We start from the raw sequence: 26,441 nt of genomic DNA, 5'->3' as shown, positions 1-26,441 counted from the left end.
GTATTCTGTGAAATTATCCTTCAAAAGTGAAGGAGAGATACTTTTTCAGAAAAATAAAAAGTGAGAGAATTTTTTAGCAGTAAACCAGGCTAGTAAGAACTGTTTAGGGATCCCTGGGTGGCACAGCGGTTTGGCGCCTGCCTTTGGTCCATGGCACGATCCTGGAGACTCGGGATCGAATCCCACATCGGGCTCCCAGTGCATGGAGCCTGCTTCTCCCTCTGCCTATGTCTCTGCCTCTCTCTCTCTCTCTCTGTGACTATCATAAATAAATTTTTAAAAAAAAGAACTGTTTAAAAAAGTTCTTTAGAAAAGGAAAATTATACAGTTCAGAAAGTCAGATCTAGAGAAAATAAGAGCACTGTGGAGAAGTAATAAAGGCAAAATAAAGTATGTTTTTCCTATTAATTAATAGATAACCATTCAAAGTAACAAGGATTATAGCATATGGAAAAGTAAAATGAATGACAGCAATGTTACAAGGGGAATGCGAGGGAAAAATTGGGAAAATTCTAATTTAAGATACTAAATTCCAGGCCATAAAACATAACAGATTTTAAAGCATAAATATCATACAAAATATAACTCCCATGGGGTGCCCAAGTGACTCAGTTAAGCATCCAATTCTTGATTTCAGTTCAGGTCATGATCTCAGGGTCATGGAGCCTGCTTTGGGATTCTCTTTCTTCTTCTTCCTCTGCTTGCTCTCAATCAATCAATCGAACAAGTACACTCTCACAACACAATGGAATTAAACTAGAAATAACATAAAGCTGGAAAATCTCAAAATATTTAGAGATTAAGCAAGACATTTCTAAATATCACACTGATCAGGGATGCGTAGCTGGCTGAGTCAAATGGAGCATGTGACTCTTTATCTCAGAGTCATGAATGCAAGCCCCACACTGGGCAAAAAGCTTACTTTAAAAAATAAAAATAAAAAAAATTAACACAAAGGTCAAAGAAGAAATCCTGAGAAGTTTAAAAATATTCTGAACTAAATCAAAGTGATAACACACAAATCAAAATTGTGTGATGTAGTAAAAGCAATGTATAGAAAAAAAGTTTATAGCAAAGAATATACACATTAGAAAACAGACCTAAAATGATTAACAAAAAAAGTAAATTTAAATAAAAAATAAAATAAAATCAGTAACTAAGCTTCTATCTTAGAAAATAAGACAAAGAGAGATAAGCCTAAAACAAGAAGAAGAATAAAAATTATAGAAGTAATCAATGAAATTGAACACAGGAACTCCCGGCCGGGGGTGGGGGGGAGAGGGGAATCAATGAAAACAAAAGCTGGTTCTTTTAAAAGATCAGTAAAATTGATAAACCTCTAGCCAGGCTAACCAAGAAAAAGAAAAAACATAAATTATTAATATTGGAACTGAAAGAAGAGTCAGCACTACCAATCATACAGACATTAAAAGGATAATAAAGGAATATTATTGGGTTGCCTGGGTAGCTCAGCGGTTGAGCGGCTGCCTTTGGCTCAGGGAGTGATCCCGGGGTCGAGTTCCACATCAGGCTCTCTGCATGAAGCCTACTTCTCCCTCTGCCTATGTCTCTGCCTGCCTCTCTCTCTCTCTCTCTGTGCCTCATAAATAAATAAATAAAATCTTTAAAGAATAAATAAATAAAGGAATATTATGAATAAATCTATGCCTATAAATATGTAACTTAGGTAAATGGACTAATTCCTTGAAAGATACAAACTATCAAAACGTATGCAAGGAATAACAGATAATCTGAATAGGCCTATATGTACAGAAGAAAAATCAATAACAGTCGTATAAAACAAAAAGTCCCATACCCAGAGTATTTCACTGGTGACTTCTCTTAAACATTTAATGAGAGATTACACCAATTCTCTACAATCTCTTCCAGAAAAATCTCTTCTTCCCAGAAATGGAAGAACAATTCTTAACTCATTCTATGAGGCCAATATTATCTTAATACCAACACCAGATAAAATCATTAAAAGAAAGGTAAACTACAGATAAATATCGCTCATGAACAAAGATGTAGAAATCCTCAACAAATATTAGCAAAGTAAGTACAGCAATGTATAAAAAGAATGAAACACCATGACAATATGGGACTTGTCCCAGGTGTGCAAGGCTGGTTCAAAATTCTAAAATCAATTCATGTTATCTATCATGTAATCTATTTCTAAAATAGAAATATTGTATCATGACATATCAATTGATGCAGAAAAGCACTGACAAAACCCAACACCGATTCATTAAAAATCTTTTAGTAATCTAGGAATAGACAGAACTTCCTCAACTTAATAAAGAACATCTAAAAAACAACTACAGTTAATATCATTCCTAATTGTAAGAAACTGCATACCTTCCCACTAAGCTCAGGAACAAGATAAGGATGATCCCTCTCACCACTTTTATTCAACATTTTACTGGAAGTCATAACTAATACAGTAAGACAAGAAAAGGAAATAAAAGGAATATAGATTGGGAAAGAAAAAATAAACTGTTTTGTTCACAGATGATAGGACTGTCCATGAAGAATATACCAAAAAACCTACAATGAAAAATTCCTGGAACTAATAATTCTATCTAGGTCACAACTTACAAGGGTACTATACAAAAGTCAATGAATAATTGGAAATGAAAATTTAAAACAATACTATTTATATTATCACACACACAATAAAGTACTGAAGTATAAATCTAACACAATATTTCCAAGATCTGTATGCAAAAATCTATAGTTATGTTTAAAGAAATCAAAGATTTCAATAAATGGAGAGATATTCTGCATTCGAGAATTAGATAACTCATATTAAGATGTCAATTCTTCTCAACTTGACCTATAGATTCAATGAGATCCCAATCCCAGTAAGCTATTTTCTGGAACAGAACAGAGCCCAAAAATAGACTCAAACACAGCTGATCTCTGACAAAGAAGCAGAGGCAATCCAATAGGGGGGGAAAGGTCTTTTCAACAAATGGTACTGGACATCCATATGCAAAAAAAAAAATCTAGATATAAACCTTTTAAGTTTCATAAAAACTAACTCAAAAGTGGATCACAGACCTAGATACAAAATTACGAAACTTCTAAAAGATAGCCTAAAAAATCTAGGTAACTATGGACTTTGGTGATGAATTTTTAGATACAACATCAAAAAGACAATCCACGGAAAAAAAACTGGTACGTTGGATGTCATTAAAATTTTCTGGTCTGCTAAAGTCACTGTTAATAGGGGCACGTGGGTGGTTCAGTTGGTTAAGCATCTGCCTTGGGCTCAGGTCATGATCCCAGGGTCCTGGGATCAAGTTCCGCATCAGGCTCCCGCTTCATGCATCAGGCTCCCTGCTCATCAGGGAGTCTGCTTCTCCCTCTCCATCTGCTTCTCTGCCCCACTTGCGCTTGCTCTCTTGCTCTCTCTCTCAAAAAAAATAATAAAATCTTTTTTAAAAATAAACAAGGGGATCCGTGGGTGGCTCAGCGGTTTGGTGCTTGCCTTTGGCCCAGGGCATGATCCTGGAGTCCCGGGATCGAGTCCCGCATCGGGCTCCCTGCATGGAGCCTGCTTCTCCCTCTGCCTGTGTCTCTGCCTGCCTCTCTCTCTCTCTCTCTCTCTGCCTCTCATGAATAAATAAATAAAATCTTTTTCAAAATAAATAAATAAAGTCACTGTTAACAAAAAGACATGCCACAGACTGGGAGAAAATATGTGCAAACCACTTATCTGCAGACTGATGTCACTGAAATGGCAAAATAGGGAAATCCGTGACTCTATCCTTCCAAAGAAATAAATAATAAGCTGGAAAAAGTGCTAGGATCAACTTTTCTAGAACTCTGCAACCAAGGAAAGACTTGATAAAGGAAGTAGCTACTTTGTGATATGAGTGCGGTATGCATTTTAAACTGCCCACCTACCTTATCCCACACACCATATCCAGGATAGACAAGCAGATGACAAATAGAAGGCAACTTCCTCAACCTGATAAAGGGCATTTATGAAAAACCCACAGCTAACATCATGCAGACTCAGTGGTAAAAGACTGAAAGGCTTCTCCCCAAGATCAGGAGCAAGAAAAAGATGCCCACTTTCACCACTTAATAACATTATACTAGAAGTTTTAGCCAGAACAACTGGGCAACACAAAGAAATAAAAGGTATCCAAATTAAAAAGGAAGAAATAAAACTATTCTCATACACAGATTATATATATATATCCATCTATCCTAAAGAATCCATATATTAGAACAAATGAATTCAGCAAAGTTGCAGGTTAAAAAATCAAAACACAATAATAGCCAGTAGTCCACAAAATGTTAAACACATAACTACCATATGACCCAGCAATTCTACTCCAGGTATATATACAAAAGAATTAAGAGCAAGGACTCAAAATATTTGTATGTGAATGTTCATAGCAGCATTATTCACATTAGCCAAAAGTAGAAGTAATTCAAGTGTCCATCAACAAATGAATGGGTAAACAAAATGTGGTATATGTATGCAAGAGAATATTATTCAGCTATAAAAAGGAATGAAGCTCTGATACATGCAACATGAATGAACCATAAAAACTCTACACTAATAGAAGCCAGACACAAATACTGTATTATTCCATGTATATGAAATATATAAAATAGACAAAACTGTAGAGACAGAAAGTAGATCAGAAGTTGCTGGTGGCAAAGGGGAATGGGGGAGTTCTTGCTTAATTGCTGCAGTTTCTTTTTGGGGTGAGGAAGAAAATTGGAGGCTGGGTGGCTCAATCACTTAAGCATTTGCCTTCGGATCAGGTCATGATCATGAAGTCCTGGGATAGAGCCCTGAGTCAGGTTCCCTGTTCAGCAGGGAGCATGCTTCTCCCTCTCCCTCTGCCCCTCACCTGTGCTTGTGCGCTCTCTCTCTCTCTCTCTCTCTCTCTCAAAAGTAAATAAAATCTTTGAAGTTGTATGGACTGGCATAAGGACAGACATATAGACCAACGGCATAAAATTGAGAGTCTGAAAATAAACCCATACAGTGATGGTCAATTTATTTTCAACAAGGGTGACATCACCAATAAAAAGGAAGAAAACTGTCTCTTCAACAAATGGTGGGAAAATTGGATATCTACATCCAAAAGAATGAAGGTGGACCCCTATCTCATATTACATATAAAAATTAACTCAAAATGAATTAACCACCTAAATAAAGAGCTAAAATCAAACTATTAATTTTTTTCAAACTTAATTTTTAAAGGCATAAACCATCATGACCTTGGATTTGGCAGTAGTTTCAAAAACACGAGCAACAGAAGAAAAAAAGAGATAAACTAGATTTTATCAAAATTAAAAACTTTTATGCAAAAGACACATTATTAAGAAAGTGAACAACCCACAGAATGAGGAAAAAATATTTGCAAACCATATATCTGACAAAGGACTTTTATCCAAAATATATAAAGAACTCTTGCAACTTAATAATACCAACAACTCAAAAGATGGGCAGGGTGGGGCACCTGGGTGGCTCAGTGGTTGAGCCTCTGTCTTTGGCTCCGGTCATGATCCCAGTGTCCTGGGATCGAATCCTGATTCAGGCTCCCCAGAGGGAGCCTGCTTCTCCCTCTGCCTATATCTCTGCCTCTCTCTGTGTGTCTCTCATGAATAAATAAGTAAAATCTTTTAAAATAAAAAAAGGGGCAGGTATGGCTAAATGGATGACGAGTATTAAAGAGGGTACATGCTGGGATGAGCAATAGGCATCAAATGTAAATGATAAAGCACTAAATTCTACTCCCAAAACCACACAATATGTGGTTTCTAACTAGAATTTAAACTTTAAAAATCAGGCAAAGGATTTAAATAGATATTTTTCCAAAGAAGATATGCAAATGATCAACAAGCACAAAAAAAGATGCTCAACATCACTATCATTACGGACATACAAATCAAATGCACAATATGCTACCACTTTACGTCACTAGGATGGTCACAACAACAACAAAAATAAGGAAACAAGTATTAGCAAGGATATGGATAAACTGGAACCTTTGCACATTGCTGGCGGGAATGTAAAGTGGTGCAGCTGCTGTGGAAAAAGTTTTTCATTTCCTTGGAAAGTTGAACACAGAACTCCCACATTACCTATCACTTCCACTCTTAGGTATAAACCCACAAAGAACTGCAAACAGGAACTCAAAACTTTTACACAAAAGTTCACAGCAGCACTGTTCACAATAGCCATAACATGGAAGGTGAAAAACAACCCACATATCCGCTGACAGATGAATGGATAGACAAAACGTGATATATTCATACAATGGAATATTAATCAGTCATAAAAAGGAATGAAGTGCCGATATATGCTGCAATATGGATGAATCTCAAAAATATTATGCTAAATGAAGGAAGGCAAACTGCAAAGGTCATACATTGTATATGATCCCATTATATGAAATGGGATCCAAAATAGGTAAATCTATAGAGACAGAAAGTAGATTGATGGTTGCCAGGGATACAGAGGAGGAGACATGGGGAGTAGGTGCTTAATGGGTGAGGTTTTCTATTGAGGTCATGAAAACATTTTATACCTTCACAGAGGTAGTAACTGTGCAACACTGTAAACACTGAGTGTGAGTGTAAACACTGAGTTGTGCACTTTAAAATGACTGATTTGGAGGGACGCCTGGGTGACTCAGTGGTTGAGCAACTACCTTCTGCCCAGGGTGTGATCCTGGAGTTCTGGGATCGAGTCCCACATTGGGCTCCCTGCATGGAGCCTGCTTCTCCCTATGCCTGTGTCTCTGCTTCTTTCTCTCTCTCTCTCTGTGTCTCTCATGAATGAATAAATAAAATCTTTTAAAAATAAAATAAATAAAATGACTGATTTGAGGGCGTGTGGGTGGCTCAGTCAGTTGAGCGACTAAATCTTGATTTTGGCTCAGGTAAGGATCTCAGAGTTCTGAGATCGAACCCCACATCAGTCTCTATACTCAATGTGCAGTCTGCCTGTCCCTCTCCCTTTGCTCCTCCTTGCTCGCTTTCTCTCTAAAATAAATATTAAAAAAAAATAAAATTAATTGTATGTTATGTCAATTTTACCTGAATCTTTTTTTTTTTTTCTTTAAGGGGCCTAAAATGTGACTTAACTCCTGGGTCTACCACTTACTAACTTGTAAAGACTTCAGGAAATTAACCTATCTGAGCAATAGTTTCCCCCAGGTAAAAAGAAGGTAATCTGTACTTATAGTTGTTATAAAAATTTAAACTAATGAAAATTAAGCACCTAACATGATGCCTAGAAGTCAAAAGGTACTTAGAATAGAAATTATTACTATTTCTTAATTTCTCATTTATGTTCACCTGAATATTCAGAAGATATCTGAAATTTTTAGTCTCCAAAGACTTTCACTGTTCATATTGAAAGAATCTCCTCTTGAATGCAAGTATTCTTTCATAGTCTCAATGAAGATTGTTTTATTCTTTGTACTCATCGTTTTTTTTTAAGACTTTATTTTGAGAGAGAGAATATGAGCAAGGGGGAGGGGCAGAGGGAGAGGGTGAAGCAGACTCCCTGAGCAGAGAACTCGATTTGAGGCTCAATCTCAGGACCCCAGGACCATGATCTGAGCTGAAGGCAGATGCTTAACTGACTGAGCTACCCAGGTGCCCCACTTTGTATTCATCTTTGGTTGAAAAGAGTTATTCAGGCCAGTGATAGGACACACAGTCAGGGCAAATAGACGGTATGTGTCTCTGTATGCCCAGTCCCTGGCAAAGTCCACTTCTGTGACAGTTGATATGTGAAAGAGGTAACCAATACAGAATTTCCTACCCAGCCATTGAAACGATTTATCCTAGCCCAGCTCTAGAGAAAAGCAATTTTCAGTGTAAATCCCACACTTTTATTAACTCTATTCCTCAGACTCCAAGAGTTCCAAGGGCAAAAGAGACAAATAGAAATTGAGACCAATGACCCACTGAGGCCACTATGCTGTTTCCACAGAAATTTCCTTGTTAGAGCTTGTTCAACATTAGGAGTCAGCAAATTTTCTCTGTTAAAGGCCACATAACAAATATTTTAGGCTTTGTATGTCATATAGTCTCCGTCATGACTACTGGACTATTGTCATTTTAGTACAAAAGTATCCATAGAAAATACAGAAATGGATGAATATGGCTATATTCCAATAAAATGTTATTTATAAAATTGTGAGCCACATTTGGAAGTTTGCCAACTCCAGATCTACACTGTCAGGGAGGCTCTCCTGCCCATCCAAATACAGTGGTGTTAAGGGAAACAACCTGAATGAACCATGTGGATCAAGTTTTCGGTTGTGCCATGTAGGGAAGGTTCTACAGTCATCAATATCAATACTCCACCCAAGGGTTCTGGGCCCTCTGACACTCAGAAGCAAACAAATTTCCCACTTTATACCATTTTCATTCAACTGTCCTCAATTAATGGCACTACTTCCTAATTTATTCCCATCTTTATGGTAGTCCTTTTATGGGATTCTAGGAAATATTTATCTTTTTTTCTTTTATTACCGACATGATTTTTTTCCTATGTAGGCTTTCATGAATAATTTATTGAAAAAAATGGGAAAGAAGGTTTCACATCATTTAACTATAATCTTCTCTCAAATTTACCTCTACCAAGCTATATGTTAAGCTTCCTTAAGGGGAGGGGGAGAACATGATCTTATATTTTTTTATTTATAGATGCTAGACTAAATTTCTTAAAAATAGGAATTACTTATTGACTTCTACAGAACCAGTGCCAGGCAGAGTACCTGACATTTTGTGGGCACTCAAAAGGTTTTTCTTAAGCAGATATTTGGTTGAATTGGTGCACTGCTTTAAGTACAGAAGGTACAAAAAATTTTTTTTTTGATATTTTAAAATCAAAAGGTTTTAACATATGAAAAAAAATCTTTAACTTAGAAAAGAGTAAAGCTCAAAAGCATTATAGAATATAAACTATAGCTTTTAAGAGTATTTCAGGATGATATTACCATTTAGATAAAAAATAGATCACTGTACTACTTTCTAGTTACTGTTTTCAACAACTGATAGTTATGCTTAACTACTTCAAAGTACCCACCATATGGGCATTTGTTGATCAGTTCCTTTTCTTGTATTACCAGTGAATACATAATTCAGGCCTGTGTTTAAAAAAAAATGATTTGCTTTCATTTTTGCTCCTGAAGTTTTAAAAAGAATTTGCATTAAAGAGCTAGTGTAAATCCCTTAAGCACAGACATTTATCAGAGACTAATGAAATTATTCATCTGAAGAAGGTATAGAATGTTCTTTTCTTTGAACATCATGTTTTCATGATTAGCAAAAAAGAAAACTTCCAAGTCCATCTAGTGCCCCTGCCAACTCATTCTCTAGTTGGGGGTAGTGGAGTATGTGGGGAAGGGATGGACAAATCATTTAGGAATTGAGTCACTGTGAGAAGGATGAACAAGGTAAAGTCTTCTGTGTAGACAATACATGTAGAGTTAGTACCAGACAGTTCTAACATGACCGTTTCTTTATCCCATTAACTAAAAACCTAACAAAGAAAACAAATCTAGATCAGGATAATGATAATAATGGTAACAATGAAGATGATAAAAGCCCAAAAATTCTTTTAGTTCCCTGAAGAAGTTAGACTCGCCTGTTGATACATGAGCCATTATTTCTTTTATTGATAACAAGACAACAGAAACATAGGTAGTTAGCCCTGTATCAAAAGACTAGTAGAATCTGAAATACAAAATATTATAATACAAAGCATGATTTTGATAAGACCTTTGTAGTGTTCCAGAAACTGTTTTACAATTAATTGGATCAGCAAGAAAAAATAGACCAAGAGAGGAAACCACCTCTCTCTTGGTTCTTTGAGTACCCCTTTAAGAGTTGACAGAAGATATCTTCCCCCACTAATAATTCCTATGACCCTTGTTCCTGACCCAAAGTCCAGTTTAACATTGTCATCTCAGTAATCTCCGTAACTTGTAGTAAATTAAAGTCATTTTAGGAAAGTGTGATTATTTAAAAAAATGATTATGGTGAAATAATCTATACTGAAATATTTCCAACTGCTTACAATCTTTATTAAAAACCCAAGCCTCTCTCTAATTTTCTTCAAATGCTAGAAATTTTGTACACAAGAACCAGGAACCCACATCCTACTTATATCTAAGTGAGGAGGAAAGTAATGACAAAGAAAATAATATAATTAATCCTATATATTGTTTATCATTATTGATTCATCTCTTTTGTGTTTTAAAAACTCAATTCACATGTAAAACTTAAACCTAAAAAAAATTTTAAGACTTGTTTCATTTAATGTGGAAAAAAACTGAAAGTTTATTTTGTTTTAGTAGAAAATAACTGTGTGGTTTTAGATGGCAGACTATAAGTAATCTGTTAAACTGGTGATGGTTCATTGACTTTTCCTCAAGTATCTTCTTTTAAAAAGTTGTTTTTTATTTTTTAAAAGTGACTGAATCATCATTCAGCTTTTTGGTGGAAAACAAAATTAATCTGAAAAAGAAAAAAAGGAATCGCTAATTCAAAATATATAATGCTTGCTAAAAATGAACCTTTATAACAAAAGACAAATCGTGCATAATAAGTGATAATAATGCAAGAAGCCTTTTGCGAGGGGGGAGGAATATGGGTATTCCTGACTAGTGAGTATTTAATCACATCTATTCTACTACTCTTAATCTCAATTTCACAACTCTCAAAAGAGAAAAATGGCACAATCCAGATTTTCTCAACCACCTGCTCTTTCCTTAACTTCTTGCAATTTGGCATTCAAGGTACCATTTCACTGAAAAGGGTCATCAATAAATGAAAATGTTAAATGAAATGGATCTTCTCACCCCTCAGTCTTTATCATCATGGGTGTTTTTAGTATATGTGCTGCTGAAGCAAGCACATCATGGTGTTTTATGGATTTTTACACTGTTGGAGTACCATTTTAAAGAATCTTTCTTTCTAGAGGTCTGCTTCCCACTCCTTTCAGTAGGACTATTTAAGCATGCCCTTAACTCTGCTCTGCACTCCCTCTTGACAGGTCCGTAACATTTCACAGTTATGCTCAAGTTAGTGATTTCTGGCATCATATCAAAGCCAGTTCCACCATTTGTTAGCTGCATAATCTTGGCTCTAACATATAACCTCTCTAATGACTCCACTTTCTTATCTGTAAAATGGGTAGAAGAATAGGGCTGTTGTGAGGATTAAGTAGACAACAACTAGCAGAGTTAGTTGGTATATGTTAGATGCTCAGTATGTGGTATTTATTACCAAGTTTGGTATTCTGCTGCCATTTTATTCTTTTTTTTTTATGAAAGCCAAACTCATTATTTCTTCCCCAAAGCTCCCCTTTATTAGTTTATCAGTCATATAAATAATAGCAATGATTTTTCAGTTTACCACAAACCCTTGGGATCATCTCTAATCTTTCCACAGGAACCTGATACTCTACAATAGCTTTCTACAGTGGCCTTCATTTTTGATTCTGTAATTTAAGTCAACTTTATTATTTATTAAATACTTCTTGGTTCTACCCCAATGCTGGATTCTTCATGGCGTTGTATAATTAGTTATCCCAAGAGCATATGTCACCTACCACTTCAAAACAAACAAAAATTTCTCATATGTCAACCACAACCAAAGGAAATACATGAATCAATACGTCCCTGTCCTAGGATGAATTAACATTGCCCCCCAATCTCTCTCAGTCAGGCTGCACAACCCCCCACCCCCATTTTCCACTTCTAAGCACATCTCCCTATGTCACCACTTTCCATTTGCCCTGCTTTGTTATAAAGATGACCTCTCTGAGCTTCTGCAAAAGAAAAGCACACTATAAAATATGCATAAGCACTTCAAAGCAGACATGTAAATAATAAGAGAACCAGCAACACATATCTGGAGAGTAAAGGTCCAAACCAGAACTTCTTCCAAATGTGAGTAGTCCTAAGGTGCCATAAGTAGCTTAATACTTACTGCTAAGACGTTTCATATATATATGTCAATGTGTGTAAATACAATAAACAGAGGAAAAGAGAGTACAGTTGCATTTTTCTTTTTTAACTGTGCAGCATTTGTTTCAGAAAATTAAGGAGTATTGTCTTTGGCATGAAACAGCCCAACACCATGCCGTGTTCTCAAAAGACAAGATACATTTGTTTATAAACATGACCTCTAAATTTCTTGCAATTACTACACAGATTGTAACAGTAGCTTTCTTTCATACTTGCTCAAATAGATAATGTGCTAGGAATTCTTTAATTATATAAACACCCACAACCAACCTTATCCAAAAGAGATCAAATTGATGCATAAGTCATCACATGTACCTATGCATATATAATCATACAGACCTGATTTATACATTTTTGTGTTTCATTAAATTTTTAAAAGTTACACAAAATATATAGGTATGATTATTTTACATATCATAGGTACAACAGGGAGGATTATATCCATTTTTAACTATAACATGAGATTTCATTTTAATACATTTGTTCGATCCCAAAGGGTAAAACCTTAGATGAATCAAATTCTCTCTTTTTGGATAATGGAGCAGATTCGAAGGTCTGATTTTAGCTAAAAAGAGGATATATCTATAACAAATCTAATGCCTAAACAGCTGCATATTCTAAAAAGAGTTTTATAGTACTCTGGGTTAGGCACTAATTTATGTGTTACATTTTTCATCCAGCAAAATCTTTTTAGACGCATGTAAAGGAAAAACAACAATGCTTAGAGAGCTGGTCTACAAGTCCCTCATTTAGTGAAGGTCAGTAAAAAGAGATATTTTTTAGATGCAATGTCATTTGCAGCAATCTCATGGGTTATTTTTTAAAGTATCTGTTTTCTACCTCTTCAGACCATAAGCCAGACAAGAGCAAGAGAACTATGGTTTATTTGTCTTTATAACTCAAAGTGCGCTAGGAATTATAGTTCACATTTAGAGTTGGTTTCTCAAGAGCAGGAATATCTGTTTCTCATCTACTTTCACTCTAGTCCCATCTTGCTGGGACTAACAGTGTGCATTATGAGAACCAAGTACAGGTAACAAGCATATCTTCACACACAAACACACTAGACACATGGAAAGATAAAAACAATATATTCAAATAATAAAGTTCATTTTTACATAACGGCAGAAAGAGAGCTTACATAAGGTCAAAAAAAGCATGGGGAAACAGTTATAGGAAGAAATATGACAAGACTGAGAGAAAACACTATTGGAAGATTTGCATTATGTATCAGAAAACTTTCAACTTCAAAACTCAAAGGTTAAGATTAAGGGGACACCTCAGTTGGTTCAGCATCTGCCTTCAGCTCAAGTCAGGATCCCTTGATCCCTGGGATCAAGGCCCACATTGGGCTCCCTGCTCTTAGGGAGCCTGCTTCTCCCCCCCCCCCCCCCCGCTTGTACACACACTCTCTTGTGCTCTCTCTCTCTCTCTCAAATAAATAAAATCTTTTTAAAAGAAAAAGACGGGACCCCTGGGTGGCTCAGTGGTTGGGCGCCTGCCTTCGGCTCAGGTCATGATCCTGGGATCCGGGATTCGAGTCCCACATCAGGCTCCCTGCGAGGAGCCTGCTTCTCTCTCTGCCTATGTCTCTGCCTCTTTCTCTCAGTCTGTGTCTCTCATGAATAAACAAACAAAATCTTTGAAAAGAAGAAAAAGAAAGAAAGAAAGAAAGAAAGAAAGAAAGAAAGAAAGAAAGAAAGAAAGAAAGAAAGATTAAGAACTTAAGCATCCACTTATGCTGCATAAACAGAGTCATGGTATAAAAGGAAGTATTGCGTTCACTGAAAGAATCAAATTTAACTTGGAAACTAACAACCTATTTCCCCCGAGTAGTATCCACCAAGGAATTTTATTTTTTTAAGCTTCAGAAATTTATTATAACTCAAGGCAATTCATTAACAGTATAGCAATTCATTAGAGGGCTTTCCATTTGTTTAATTTCCAACTGCAGTAATATTTCTTAACAAGGTATCTAAGGTGCTAAATTTATTTTATGTATACTATTTTAAATTCTTAATCATCCTAGATCAAGAACCACAGTATTCAAACCATTTTTGTGGATTTACTGGCAGAGATCTTCAGATAATTATTACCAATATAAGATACTTTGAACACCCAATTTCAAGAATAGAAAATTCATTAAGAGATTTATGATCTAAAATCCAAAAATACATCAACTGTCATGAAGCCTTAAATCCAAAACATACCATTTTTGTGCAAGAGTTAAGAAAAAATAAACAAAAACGGTATCCTCTTTATTTATGCATAAACACACATACATATATGTTATGATAGATACATTTCAGAGTTTAAATTATGACTTGGGCTAAATTTCTAAATTCATCTCAGACATAAATTATTCCAGTAGAAAATATCACAAAAAACTTTAATAACAAAATTATACACAAAATAGCATGAGACCAGATAGTAATACTCAGACTAGGTATATATACCATAACAGAAAGATATTTAACCTAACATTTAAAATTGTTACAGCTGCAACACTTGCCACATTAAAGTTAGTTTCTGAGTAAAACATGCTTACCATTGAGCAACAGCTATGGGAAATCTGGAAAAACTTCCCTAAATAATTGATGATTAGTATAGCAGTCCAATAATCTAAATAGTAAGATCCATTTCAAGGGTGATTAACTACAACCAGTAATGATAATCATACACTATTATCTGAAGACCTATTTCATAAGCAAACACCTATCCACTACCTTTCAAAATCTGGTTTCAGATCTACCAAATAATGTAAGTTATTGGATCTATGTGAAAAATAATGACTGAGTGAAACTCCTTCTTGCTCAAAAGTACTTGAACATAAATCTGTCACTACCTTGATTTCTTCTCTATCACCTTTTCTCTCTTCCCATTAGGAAGCTGTTCACTTATATACATAGGTCAGTTGAGAAAAAAATAGCCTATGATTGCAAATAATTAATGACTACATCATCATGACAAAGCTTATCCAAAAGTAGTCTTTTTCTGGGTTCGCATGTTTGTTCTACTTCACTAAACATCATTATCATAGCCAGACAGTTTTAATTTTAAACACCCATATGCACAGAACAATACATTAGTTTCTAAACAGTTAAGCATATACATTATTTTCTTTTCAAAAACCATGTACTTGCCTTGTGTCTGCATTTAAGTACAACTCCATAGGCTCCTACAATAAAAAGAAAGAAACAATTAGGGGCACATATATAAACTGTGTTTTTATTTATGTGTTTTTTATGTATTTATTTCATTTAGAGAAATAAAAGTTCGATTATATTGGCTATCAGTATATGTTATAATAATGATTCCTAAAATGACAATACTCTGCAGTGACAATGCAATGAGCCACATATAAATAGAATGTGGATATTTAGTATATATATTTTTTATAGAACAAGAGCATAAGCAATTCATTTGCCCAACAAGTATTTTTAAATGTTTCTCTTTTTAAAGAAAACTTCATTGGAGACATTTTAAATACAAGCTTAAATTTTCTTTCTTTTTTTTTTTTTAAGCTTAAAATTTCTGGAGATAAAATTTAGACATAAGAACTTTAAGAGTAAATGAAAATAAACTCAAAAGATTGTAGAAAATTTAAAATTTAAAGGCTTAGTGTTTCCCAGTAGAAAGCTCAGGTACCAAGCCTACCAAATATGTTCTCAATCCTAGAAGACAAAATGTCTTTCCTGACTGGTAAGATAGTATAGGCCTAAGCATCCCAATTAATAACTAGTAGGAGTTGCTATATTTTTGCCATAAATAAAGACTCAGCACAGATCATAAGTAGTCCAAGGTTCTCTGGCCACTTATAGCTAAGCACTTCCACTTTCTTTGGTATACTTTGATGAGATTTGTTACTACAGTTTGGGTTACTTATCCTCTTATCTAGCCAAAAAAAACTACTTCTTTAGAGGCAGAACAGAGTTGACAGCAAGATACCCAGGAAACTGAGAGGTTAGAGTTATATTGTGACAACCTAATTAGCAGAATCAAAATGTAATGTATAATAACTTGAGGTTTGTAGAGATGTCAAGAAAATTAACAGACAGGCAAAGTCTGCATACATCTATGACAAGGGAACTTCAGAGAGATGAAATTGGGAAATGTGTCTTGAACAGAATCTGGAGAACCAGAATAAGTCTCCCTCACTTTGGTGGAGATCAATGAATCTTATTATCATAGTCAAGATGTAATCAGCTACTACCACCATCTAACTTAACTCCATAATCACCAGGTAATCCTTCAATTACAATTTAACAGCCCATGCCAGTTTTTCTATGGAGTGAAAATACACTGCCCAGGCTACAGGAATGTAGAGTTTACTACACAATTTTTAATTTCCTTAATATATATGTATTTCCTAGCCAGAAAGCATCTGAGGTAGTTTATAAGGAAAAAATACATAGCAATGGTAGTTCCAACTATAACTGAAACTGAAATTTTCTGATTTATAGAACAGTCTAGTAGTTTAGTTAATCTAAGCCAATTCCTGAGAAGATGATCCACTACAGGTATACTAAGGAAATCAAAGTTGTGATCCAGAAAAACTTAGGCCCAGAATTTGAAGCATTACAACACTATTATACCCCTATGAGCTCACCCGCTCCAGCCAGTACCTTTATTGCATTAGTCTGTAATTATAATACTTTTGGGGAAAACACAAACAAAAAAGCAGCTATATAAAACAGTAGGTAAGACATCAAGAATGAATTTCATTTAAAAAAAAAGAATCAATTTTATTTACATAATTAGTATCAATGAAGAAAAGGAAAAGAAGTTGACTGATGAAAAAGGATCCATTCTTTTTTCTTTTTGGTAGGGGATCCATTCTTTTTATATGGTTTCAACTTCAGAATTTAAAGTATCCAATGAAGAGACTGTATTTTTTTAAAAGATTTATTTATTTATTTGAGAGAGGGGAAGAGAGCACGCATGTGCGTGAACAAGAGCACAGGGGAGGGGCAGAGAGAAAGGGAGAGAGAATCCCAAGCAGACTCCATGTCCAGCACATGGCACAACACATAACTTGAACTCACAGCCTTGAGATTATGACCTGAGCAGAAAGCATGGTGCCACGCAGTCATCCCAGACTGCATTTTAATTGTATTTATTTTTAAATGATTTAAATACTTAATATTAAAATCTAGAACAGCTTTGCTGTTCACATAGGTATATCTTTAAACTCCTTTTAAAATTCACAATTTATTTGAAAATTCATAAAGTAAAAATTTTTTTAACATTTGCTTTAAAGATATAAATGCTAGGGGTGCCTGGGTGGCTGTCAGTTAAGCCTCTGACTCTTGATTTTGGCTCAGGTCATGATCTCAGGGTTGTGAGATCAAGCCCCATACTGGCCTGAAGCCTGCTTAAGATTCTCTCTCCCTCTGCCCCCCACCCCCTCTAAAAGAATAAATACATGCTAAGAAACCATAATTATAATCATTCATACCCTGTCAACAGAATCATTTCTCAAAATCTCCATAAAGTTATCTTTAAGTCAAGCAACAATTACTAAAAAGGAAAAATCAGAGGGGCGCCTGGCTGGCTCAGTCAGTTAAGCATCTGCCTTCGGCTCAGGTCATGATCCCAGGGTTCTCATAACGAGCTCCGCACATCAGGCTCCCCACTCAGCAGGGAGTCTGCTTCTCTCTGTCCCCTCTGCCCCTCCCCTCGACTTGTGCTCTCTCTTGCTTGCTCTCTCTCAAATAAATAAAATCTTTTTAAAAAGAAGAAGAAATCAAGAAGACTTATGAAAAATGAATTACCATATATACATAACTACACACATTGCTCAGAAACTTGGAATACTAAACTTACCTTCACCTACAACCCCAAGGATCTCAAATTTATTCATCACATTACCAATGTTAGGAATCTTCATGAAGACAAACTCCTCTTTTGATGCAAGCCACAGAACATGGCATCAAGAAAGAACTTCTGAGAAAGTTGTGAAGTAAAACAAAAATGTCGAAAGAAGAAATTCTCACAGGTTGACAGGGATTTTCACATATTTATTCAAACGTGAAGTATGAAATGATTCACTGAAAAAGAAAACACAAAAGCCTTAAGTTTTTTATTCCATACTCTAATAAAATATCCTTGTATTTTATACAGTGCTTTTATAATCCTGTTAATGTTTCATATACTAAAAATAATAATAATAATAATAATGAGAGAAGAACCCAAAATGAACAAAAACAAATGTACCTATCTGTATTTGAAATGAATAACATAACCACACTGAAGGGGAAGAGGGATTCAGAGGGAAAAGAATTAACTCCAGGTAACTTTTTGAGAACAATGTTTTAACTACTCTCCTGTATCTAAATTTAGACAAAAAAAAAATTATAAACAAATACTATATTTAGATATTTGTTTTTACACAGAGATATGAAATTATGTGTGTTCTCAGACTGAGCAAGTAAGTAAATAAATACACTGTGGATAATGAGAATTTGGCTTCTTATTCTCATAAAAAGAAGTTACAAATACAAAAAGTATGGGGGCACTTGGGTGGCTTAGTCAGTTAGGATTTTGGCTCAGGTAATGATCCTGGAGTCCTGGGATTGAGCCCTGCATCGGGCTCCCTGCTAAGCAGGGAGTCTGCTTCTCTCTCCCCCTCTACCCCTCCCCCTCTGCTTGTGTGCTCACACTCTCTCTTAAATAAATAAATAAAATCTTAAAAAAAAAAAAAGCCAAATATGAAAAGGATGAAGGCTTGGAATTAGAGACCATAGAAGCTCAGTTCTTAATACAGAGATGGAGAAATAGATATAAATGGGTGTGTAAATATACATACACACATATATATATATATTCCCTAGCTCTGTCTACTGAGGGGGCCTAAAAGCAATGAAACTCCAACATCCATTAGCACAGCTAGTACACCAATAAAAGGAACCAGGTTCTTCAGAGAAATGGCTGATTCCCAGGCAAAAGGAGGAAAAAGTACAACACAAGCCCAGGATATACATTGGTGGTGCCAGAAAGGATGGTAATGCTCAAAGGATGGTAATGCTCAAAGAAATGACAGGAGCATGTCTAAAGGACACAGGAGTCAGCTTGAGTCACTTCTGGTCAAATGAGAAACATCTAAACAACTATATATATATATACATATATATATATATATATGTATATATATATATATATATATATACATACACTAGAGTATAAACCACAGAATAGAATAAAAACACACCAGTCCCAACTTACATAAATAGATGGAGAAGGAAAAGCTCTGAGAGTATAGTTCCAAATAATAAATGGAGTGATGGAATTAGAAAATCACCATTTGGCAACCACCCTGGTAATAATTATTTCAGGCAAGTATCATCAACATATGCTAAAACTAGTATTTGAAAGTTTGATGGAAAACAGGATATTATCTAGTCTCAAAGTAGCTCCACTACAAAATACCCATTAATTAAAAGGGGAAAAATAGTAATTTCATAGTGAAGAATCCTGCCAGACACCACCTTAATTAAGTGATCAAAGTTAACATCATCAATAATAGAACAAATCAACATCATATGCCTCCTGATAGGATGTAGCACAATGTCACTTCTGTCACATTCCTTCCAAAAAGGTAAAACCTGAATCTAACCATAGGCAGCAACAGACAAGCCAAAACTGAGGGACATTCTACTAAGTAACTAACTGGCCTGTATTCTTTAAAAATGTCTAGGTAATAAAGGATAGGGAACCAAGTAACTGTTCCACAAAAGATTAGGAGACATAACTAAATATAATGTATGATACTGGACTGGATTAAATCAGGATAAGAAAAAACATTTTTTTTTACTATAAATTATTATGAGTGATGTACAACATGTAACTGTAAATAATAATACTATATTATATATTTGAAAGTTGCTAAGAGAGACCTTAGAAGTTCTCATCACAAGGAATAAAAATTGGTAACTGGGTAGTGATGTTAACTAGACTTACTGTATTCACTTCACAATATATACAAGTATTGAATGATTACGTTGTACACTTAAAACTAATATGCTAAATGTCAATAATAGTTCAATTGGGGAATTAATAAGGTGTAGCCTAGAATCTCTAAGATAGTCTAATAAAAAATGTAATGAACAACAACAAAAAAAGAACACCAACATTTTTAGAGATAAACTTTGCAACAAAGCATTCAGGAAAACAATAATAAGTATGTGTGTATGGAGAAAGAGATAAAGAATGATTAAATGGTGACAATAAGGGAATTTGGGTCAAGGGTCTATGAAACAAGAAATTCTTTGTACTACCCTTCCAACTTTTCTCTAAATCTAAAATTATTTTAAAATAAGTTATTTTGTTTCAAAAAACTATCCTATTTTTATGAAAAATAGCTGTACCAACAGAAAATATTGATTTAAAAGAAATAAATCAAAATCAATAAATTATTTGCTGTCTATGAAATTTGAAACTTTTCAAAAATAGGAGTACCCATGTGGTGTGGAAAAGTACTGACTTGAAGTGTGCCTTTCATATGCTGATGGTCGGAATAAAACTGGTACAAGCTTTCTAAAGAACAATATATCCATAATTAAATGCTTTTAAATGTTCATAGCATGATAAAAGTATCTGACAAAAACCTACAATAAACACCATTCATAAAGGCAAAAATATTAGATGTAGTCTCTTTAAAAATTAAGAATACAAGAAGTCCTATTAATGCTTATTAACATTATTATTAAACTTTATCATGATGGGTTTTAGCCATCTCAGTAAAATAAGAAAAAAATAGATGAATGTTAACATATTGGATTGGAAAGAGAAGCAAAATAGAATTTACAGATAATATTGCCTACATAGAAAACTCAAAGACATTTACAAATCATTCAAATTATAAACATTAACAAAGTAACTGAATATAAGCTTAATATACAAATATCAATTTTATTTGTAAACATCAATAAACAGAAAATGTAATTTTTAAAACCACATTTATAACAAAAGGGGCACTAAAGATTTAGCATAATAAAAGATGTCCAAAACCTCTATTTAAATATATATATATAACTTTATTCAAAGGCATCAGAGAAGATCGAAATAAATAGAGTTATCCCAGTTTTAAGGCTGGAAGTATGAATATTATAAAGATGTCAATTCTCTCCATATTAATCTATATAGTCAATCCAATTCCAATCAAAATCCCAACAGGGCTTTCTGAAGAATTAAGACAAGCTGATTCTGAAATATATATGGAAGAACAGAGTCTCAAATGCTACCAACACCCTCCTAATAAGAAAGATAGGAAGACTGGACCTTGAGGATAGGATCTGGTAGGATGTCCTACCAAATACATTTAGACATAGAACTGAACTATAGAAATTAAGAGAGAGGGTAGCCCTGGCGGTTTAGCGCCGCCTGCAGCCCAGGGCGTGATCCTGGAGACCCTGGATTGAGTCCCATGTCAGGCTCTCTGCATGGAGCCTGCTTCTCCCTCTGCCTGTGTCTTTGCCTCTCTCTCTCTCTATGAATAAATAAATAAAATCTTTAAAAAAAAAAGAAATTAAGAGAGAGGGGACGCCTGGGTGGCTTAGTGGTTGAACTGAGCCTTTGGCTCAGGGCATGATCCTGGGATCGGGTCCCACATCAGGCTCCTCTAAGAGAGCCTGCTTCTCCCTCTGCCTATGTCTCTGCCTCTCTCTGTGTGTCTCTCATGAATAAATAAATAAAATCTTAAAAAAAAAAGAAATTAAAAGAGAAGATGGGTGACTGGCTGGCTTAGTAGTAGAGCATGTGACTCTTGATCTGAGGGTTGTGAGTTCAAGCCCCATCTTGGGTGTAGAGATTACTCAAATAAAATAAAATAGAAAAGAAATTAAGACAGAGTGGTCTTAACACAGAGACTGACAAATTTGCCAGTGAAACTGATGTCAGAGCCCACAAATAGACCATACTTTAGTATTCCTATGGCTCCACACTCACCTACTACACCAGTCTGTCCTCCACACAAGAATCTTTAGAATAAGTCAGATCATGTCACTACTCTGCTCAAAACCTTCAAATGGTGTTTACCTATTATGAGTGAAAGTCAAAGTCCACATGAGTCACAAGGCCTTAAACTCCCCTCCTCTCATATCTCCAATTATTCTCTCCCTTGGCTCACTTCACTCCAGCAACACTGACCTCCTTTTCAGTTCAATATGTAACAAGAAAATCACAGTTATCCCTAACACTAAATATTTCTCTGTCACTCTAACATTTACTCTAGGTCAAATTCTTATTACCTGAGTTTTCATTCAACATTTACAAATAATGCTTTTGCAAAATAGAAGGCAAGAGAAAGCAGATACTATACTTGATTTAGAAAATTTTAGTTTGTGTGGCACCTAGTGGCTCGGTCAGTTAAGCATCCAAATCTTGATTTCAGCTCAGGTCATGATCTCCATGTCCTAAGATGGAACCATGCATGGGGCTCCATGCTCAGCATATAGTCTGTTTGAGTTTCTCTCTCTTCCTCTCACTCTACCCGCCCCCCCACCGCGCACTCTCTCTCTCTTTCAAAAATAAATAAACTTTTTTAAAAAAATAAAACTTTAGTTCAATGGAATAACAAATTTCTTAGGTACTACTGACATTTATAGAAAATGTCACAATTTCAGAAAAATATTAGTAAATATTTCTTCTATTCATTCATTAAACAAATAATTACTGATTGCCTAATACATTTTAGAGAATGGGTAAATATGACACACAAGACAGTAGTGAACAAGATAGACATGGTTATTGCCTCATGGGGCTTTACATTTTGTTAGGAAGACACGAGATTATTATCAGATACTGACGTTGTTATGGGGGTGTGGGGGAGTGATTTCTCCGAGGCCTCTCTTAAAAGGTGATATTTGAAGTGAAAAATATCAGCAACAAGAAAGAGCCAACCATATGAAGATCTAAGTCACATTACAGGTAAAAGATGCTCAGAGTGCTTCTGAAAATGAATCATTATTTCATTTTCTATAGCTAATTTGGAAGAACACCCAGGAAGCATTTAAATATCTCTCTGCCAATAATAGCATGGTTCATTTCAAAGGAATCTTGAGATAAAAATTAAATCATTCCCACTAAGAAGACCCAGCCCCTCAAAAGTTATGTACGTAAGTATATATAAAGAACACTTGATCCTACCTGTTCTCTATGGAAATCAAAATTGAATAATGCAAATTGGGAATCAGAATTCAAATGTGTGAGTAAATACATAATATAGGTGTCAAGAACAGTCTTTTAATTACCAGTATTCATACTGAGAAAAACTGTATGCAAAATTGGATTTCACTACAATTTTATATGAATAACGCTGAGTAATCTTTAAGACCTAAAAACTCAGATATTTTGGCTTCAACTAACTAAATAACTTGGATGAAGTGTTCCTTTGAGGACAAATACTGGAGGAAATTTTTTTTAAATAAATTAATTTTTATTGGTGTTCAATTTACCAACATACAGAATAACACCCAGTGCTCATCCCGTCAAGTGTCCCCCTCCGTGCCCGTCACCCATTCACCCCCACCCCCCGCCCTCCTCCCCTTCCGCCACCCCTAGTTCATTTCCCAGAGTTAGAAGTCTTTATGTTCTGTCTCCCTTTCTGATATTTCCCACACACTTCTTCTCCCTTCCCTTATATTCCCCTTCACTATTATTCATATTCCCCAAATGAATGAGAACATACACTGTTTGTCCTTCCTGGAGGAAATTTTTAAAATAGCCTAACATCCCCACCCCCCCACCCCGAAAGACTTAAGATTGTAAAGAATTAGCTGGTTGAAATCAAGGCAAAAGAATAGGACCTAGAAATGTAATCTAAACCACCCTAAATGGTTTCAGCTCTGAGGCACTTGAAGATCCAGAAAGATTTTCTCCACTAGGAGAAAAACAGTCTTGCTCTTAAAACCTTTAAAAATCCAGAAGCAAAAGTCAAAAAGGCAAGAGTGCCAAAAGGAGGAAGTTTGATAAGGCACCACTCACTTAAAGCAGAAACCTCAGAGCTACACTCCCAGAATAAAGGAAACCAGAAATAAATCAGCCCTTGGACAGACTTGAATTAGTTTCATGTTATTTGAGTGATCAAAATAAACCACTAAGTTACTGAGGTGGTCCCATACTCAGATTGGTGATGTCACCAGTTGTCTGGTGTTTGCAAAGGGGGAATGTGAAAAAAACAAGTCTGCAGGAAAGAAACATCAACCTGGGCCTCACAATATTGCTACAGATACTTGTTCTTTACACTGAGCAGTACATAATATACCAAGATCAAGAACCAATAAAAATGACCAAAACAGAAAGTGACTCAGAAAGACATGTAATGGGGATCCCTGGGTGGCACAGCGGTTTGGCGCCTGCCTTTGGCCCAGGGCGCGATCCTGGAGACCCGGGATTGAATCCCATGTCGGGCTCCTGGTGCATGGAGCCTGCTTCTCCCTCTGCCTATGTCTCTGCCTCTCTCTCTCTCTGTGTGTGTGACTATCATAAAAAAAAAAAAAAAAAAGAAAGAAAGACATGTAATGTTAGAATTGTCAGGAACAGCCTCTAAAACTACAGGGCTGAATAACTAAAAATCAAAAAGTTGAACATTTTGACAGAACTGGTAGGTCCAGGGATCCCTGGGTGGTACAGCGGTTTGGCGCCTGCCTTTGGCCCAGGGTGCGATCCTGGAGACCCGGGATCGAATCCCACATCGGGCTCCCGGTGCATGGAGCCTGCTTCTCCCTCTGCCTGTGTCTCTGCCTCTCTCTCTCTCTCTGTGACTATCATAAATAAATAAAAAATTTAAAAAAATTATTAAAAAAAAAAGAACTGGTAGGTCCAAAAGGAAAAAGACCAAATTTGAAAAATAAATGAAAATTCTAGAACTGAAAGATACAATAACAGCAAAGGAACTCAATAGATAGTTTAAAGAGAAAGGTATCAGGATACAGAGGATTTGGGGCAAACTTTTTAAGCTTGACCAAATGAACGTTGTAGACTGCAGCAATGAATTGGAGGATGCCTTTTTCCTCTCCTAAGCACACACAGGACATTTATAAAAACTGATAATATGCTAGGTCATAACACTGCTCAAAACAAACTACAAAGATTTAAGTGGAGGATGTTCTCCCTGCACAACACAAACAGGCAAGAAATCAACCACAAAAGAAATAACTAGAGAATATGCATATATATGAAAATTAATACACTCAAAATAGTCCATAAGTCAAAGAACAAATCATAACAGACAATTAAAAATAACAAAAAGGGATCCCTGGGTGGCGCAGCGGTTTAGCGCCTGCCTTTGGCCCAGGGCACGATCCTGGAGACCCAGGATCGAATCCCACGTCGGGCTCCCGGTGCATGGAGCCTGCTTCTCCCTCTGCCTATGTCTCTGCCTCTCTCTCTCATTCTGTGTGACTATCATAAATAAATAAAAATTAAAAAAAAATTAAAAATAACAAAAATATGGGGCACCTGACTGGCTCAGTCAGTAGAGCATGCTACTCTTGATCTCAGGGTCGTGAGTTCAAGATCACATTGAACATAGAACTTACCTATTTTTTAAAAAATAATAACAACAAAAATATAAATTTATGGGAAGAAGCTGAAGCAATGCTGGAGGATGAGGACTGAGAGTCATATATGCATATATCACAAAATATTAAAAAATTAAAATAAACTAAGCATCAATATCGAGGTTGAAAAAAACAGCAAAGTAAATCCAAAGAAAATATAAAAACAATCAAGAGCAAAAATTCATGAAATAGAAAACAGACAAAAATGAGATTTTTTTTTTTTTTAAAGACCTGGATCTTAGAAATCAACTTTGGAACTAATCAAGGGAAAAAAAACTCAGTCCAGTCAACATCTGGACACAGGCTTATGATATCCTGAGCAGAGATCCTAGCCACACCATGCCCACTTGTGACATACAGAACTGTGAGTGCTGCTTTAAGCTGCTAAGCTTGTGGTAATTGATTACAAAACAACAGAAAAACAATACGATAGTATCATTTCATGTATACACAATTTTGAAACAAAGCTGAGCTATATACTACATGGTTTAGGTATGCATATATAAGTGGTAAATCTATAAAATAAAATTAAAAAGTTAAGTGACCAATGAAGGGGTTCTTATAAAAATCAGGATATTACTGGCAGGGAGGAGTTGAGATTGACAAGAGATACCATAAACAAAGGACTTTTTGGGACACTAGTAATGCTCTATTTTCTTGATTTCAATGATGGTTAAACAGACATTCATTAGAGTGTACATTTATGTTTTGTGTATCTCTATGTTGCTATATTCTTCAACGATACAAATTTTTAAGAAGTCAAAGAGTTAATTCTGATAATGACATTATATATGAATAGTTTCTTCATTTTCATGGAAGTAAAAGAAAACTTTTTATCAAAGCATTTCAATACTAC

General features: G+C 35.3%; 1 protein-coding gene across 3 annotated transcripts in view; it reads right to left on the bottom strand.

Annotated features, from left to right (window-relative positions):
- CDKL5 (cyclin dependent kinase like 5) overlaps positions 1–26,441 on the bottom strand; it is a 215,800-nt gene that overhangs the window by 111,733 nt on the left and 77,626 nt on the right. For all 3 annotated transcript variants that reach the window (XM_055338179.1, XM_055338180.1, XM_055338181.1), the window contains exons 2-3: positions 17,853–18,076; positions 15,170–15,204 (exon numbers count right to left, since the gene is read on the bottom strand). In XM_055338179.1, coding sequence (XP_055194154.1) covers positions 15,170–15,204; positions 17,853–17,916 — 99 coding nt within the window. In that variant the 5' untranslated portion in view covers positions 17,917–18,076. The remainder of the gene's footprint in view (positions 1–15,169; positions 15,205–17,852; positions 18,077–26,441) is intronic.

Source organism: Nyctereutes procyonoides, unplaced genomic scaffold (genome assembly GCF_905146905.1).
Source record: "Nyctereutes procyonoides isolate TBG_1078 unplaced genomic scaffold, NYPRO_anot_genome, whole genome shotgun sequence".
Lineage (NCBI taxonomy): Eukaryota > Metazoa > Chordata > Mammalia > Carnivora > Canidae > Nyctereutes > Nyctereutes procyonoides.
Note: the sequence above shows the minus strand (reverse complement) of the source record. Positions and strands in the feature narration are given on the sequence as shown.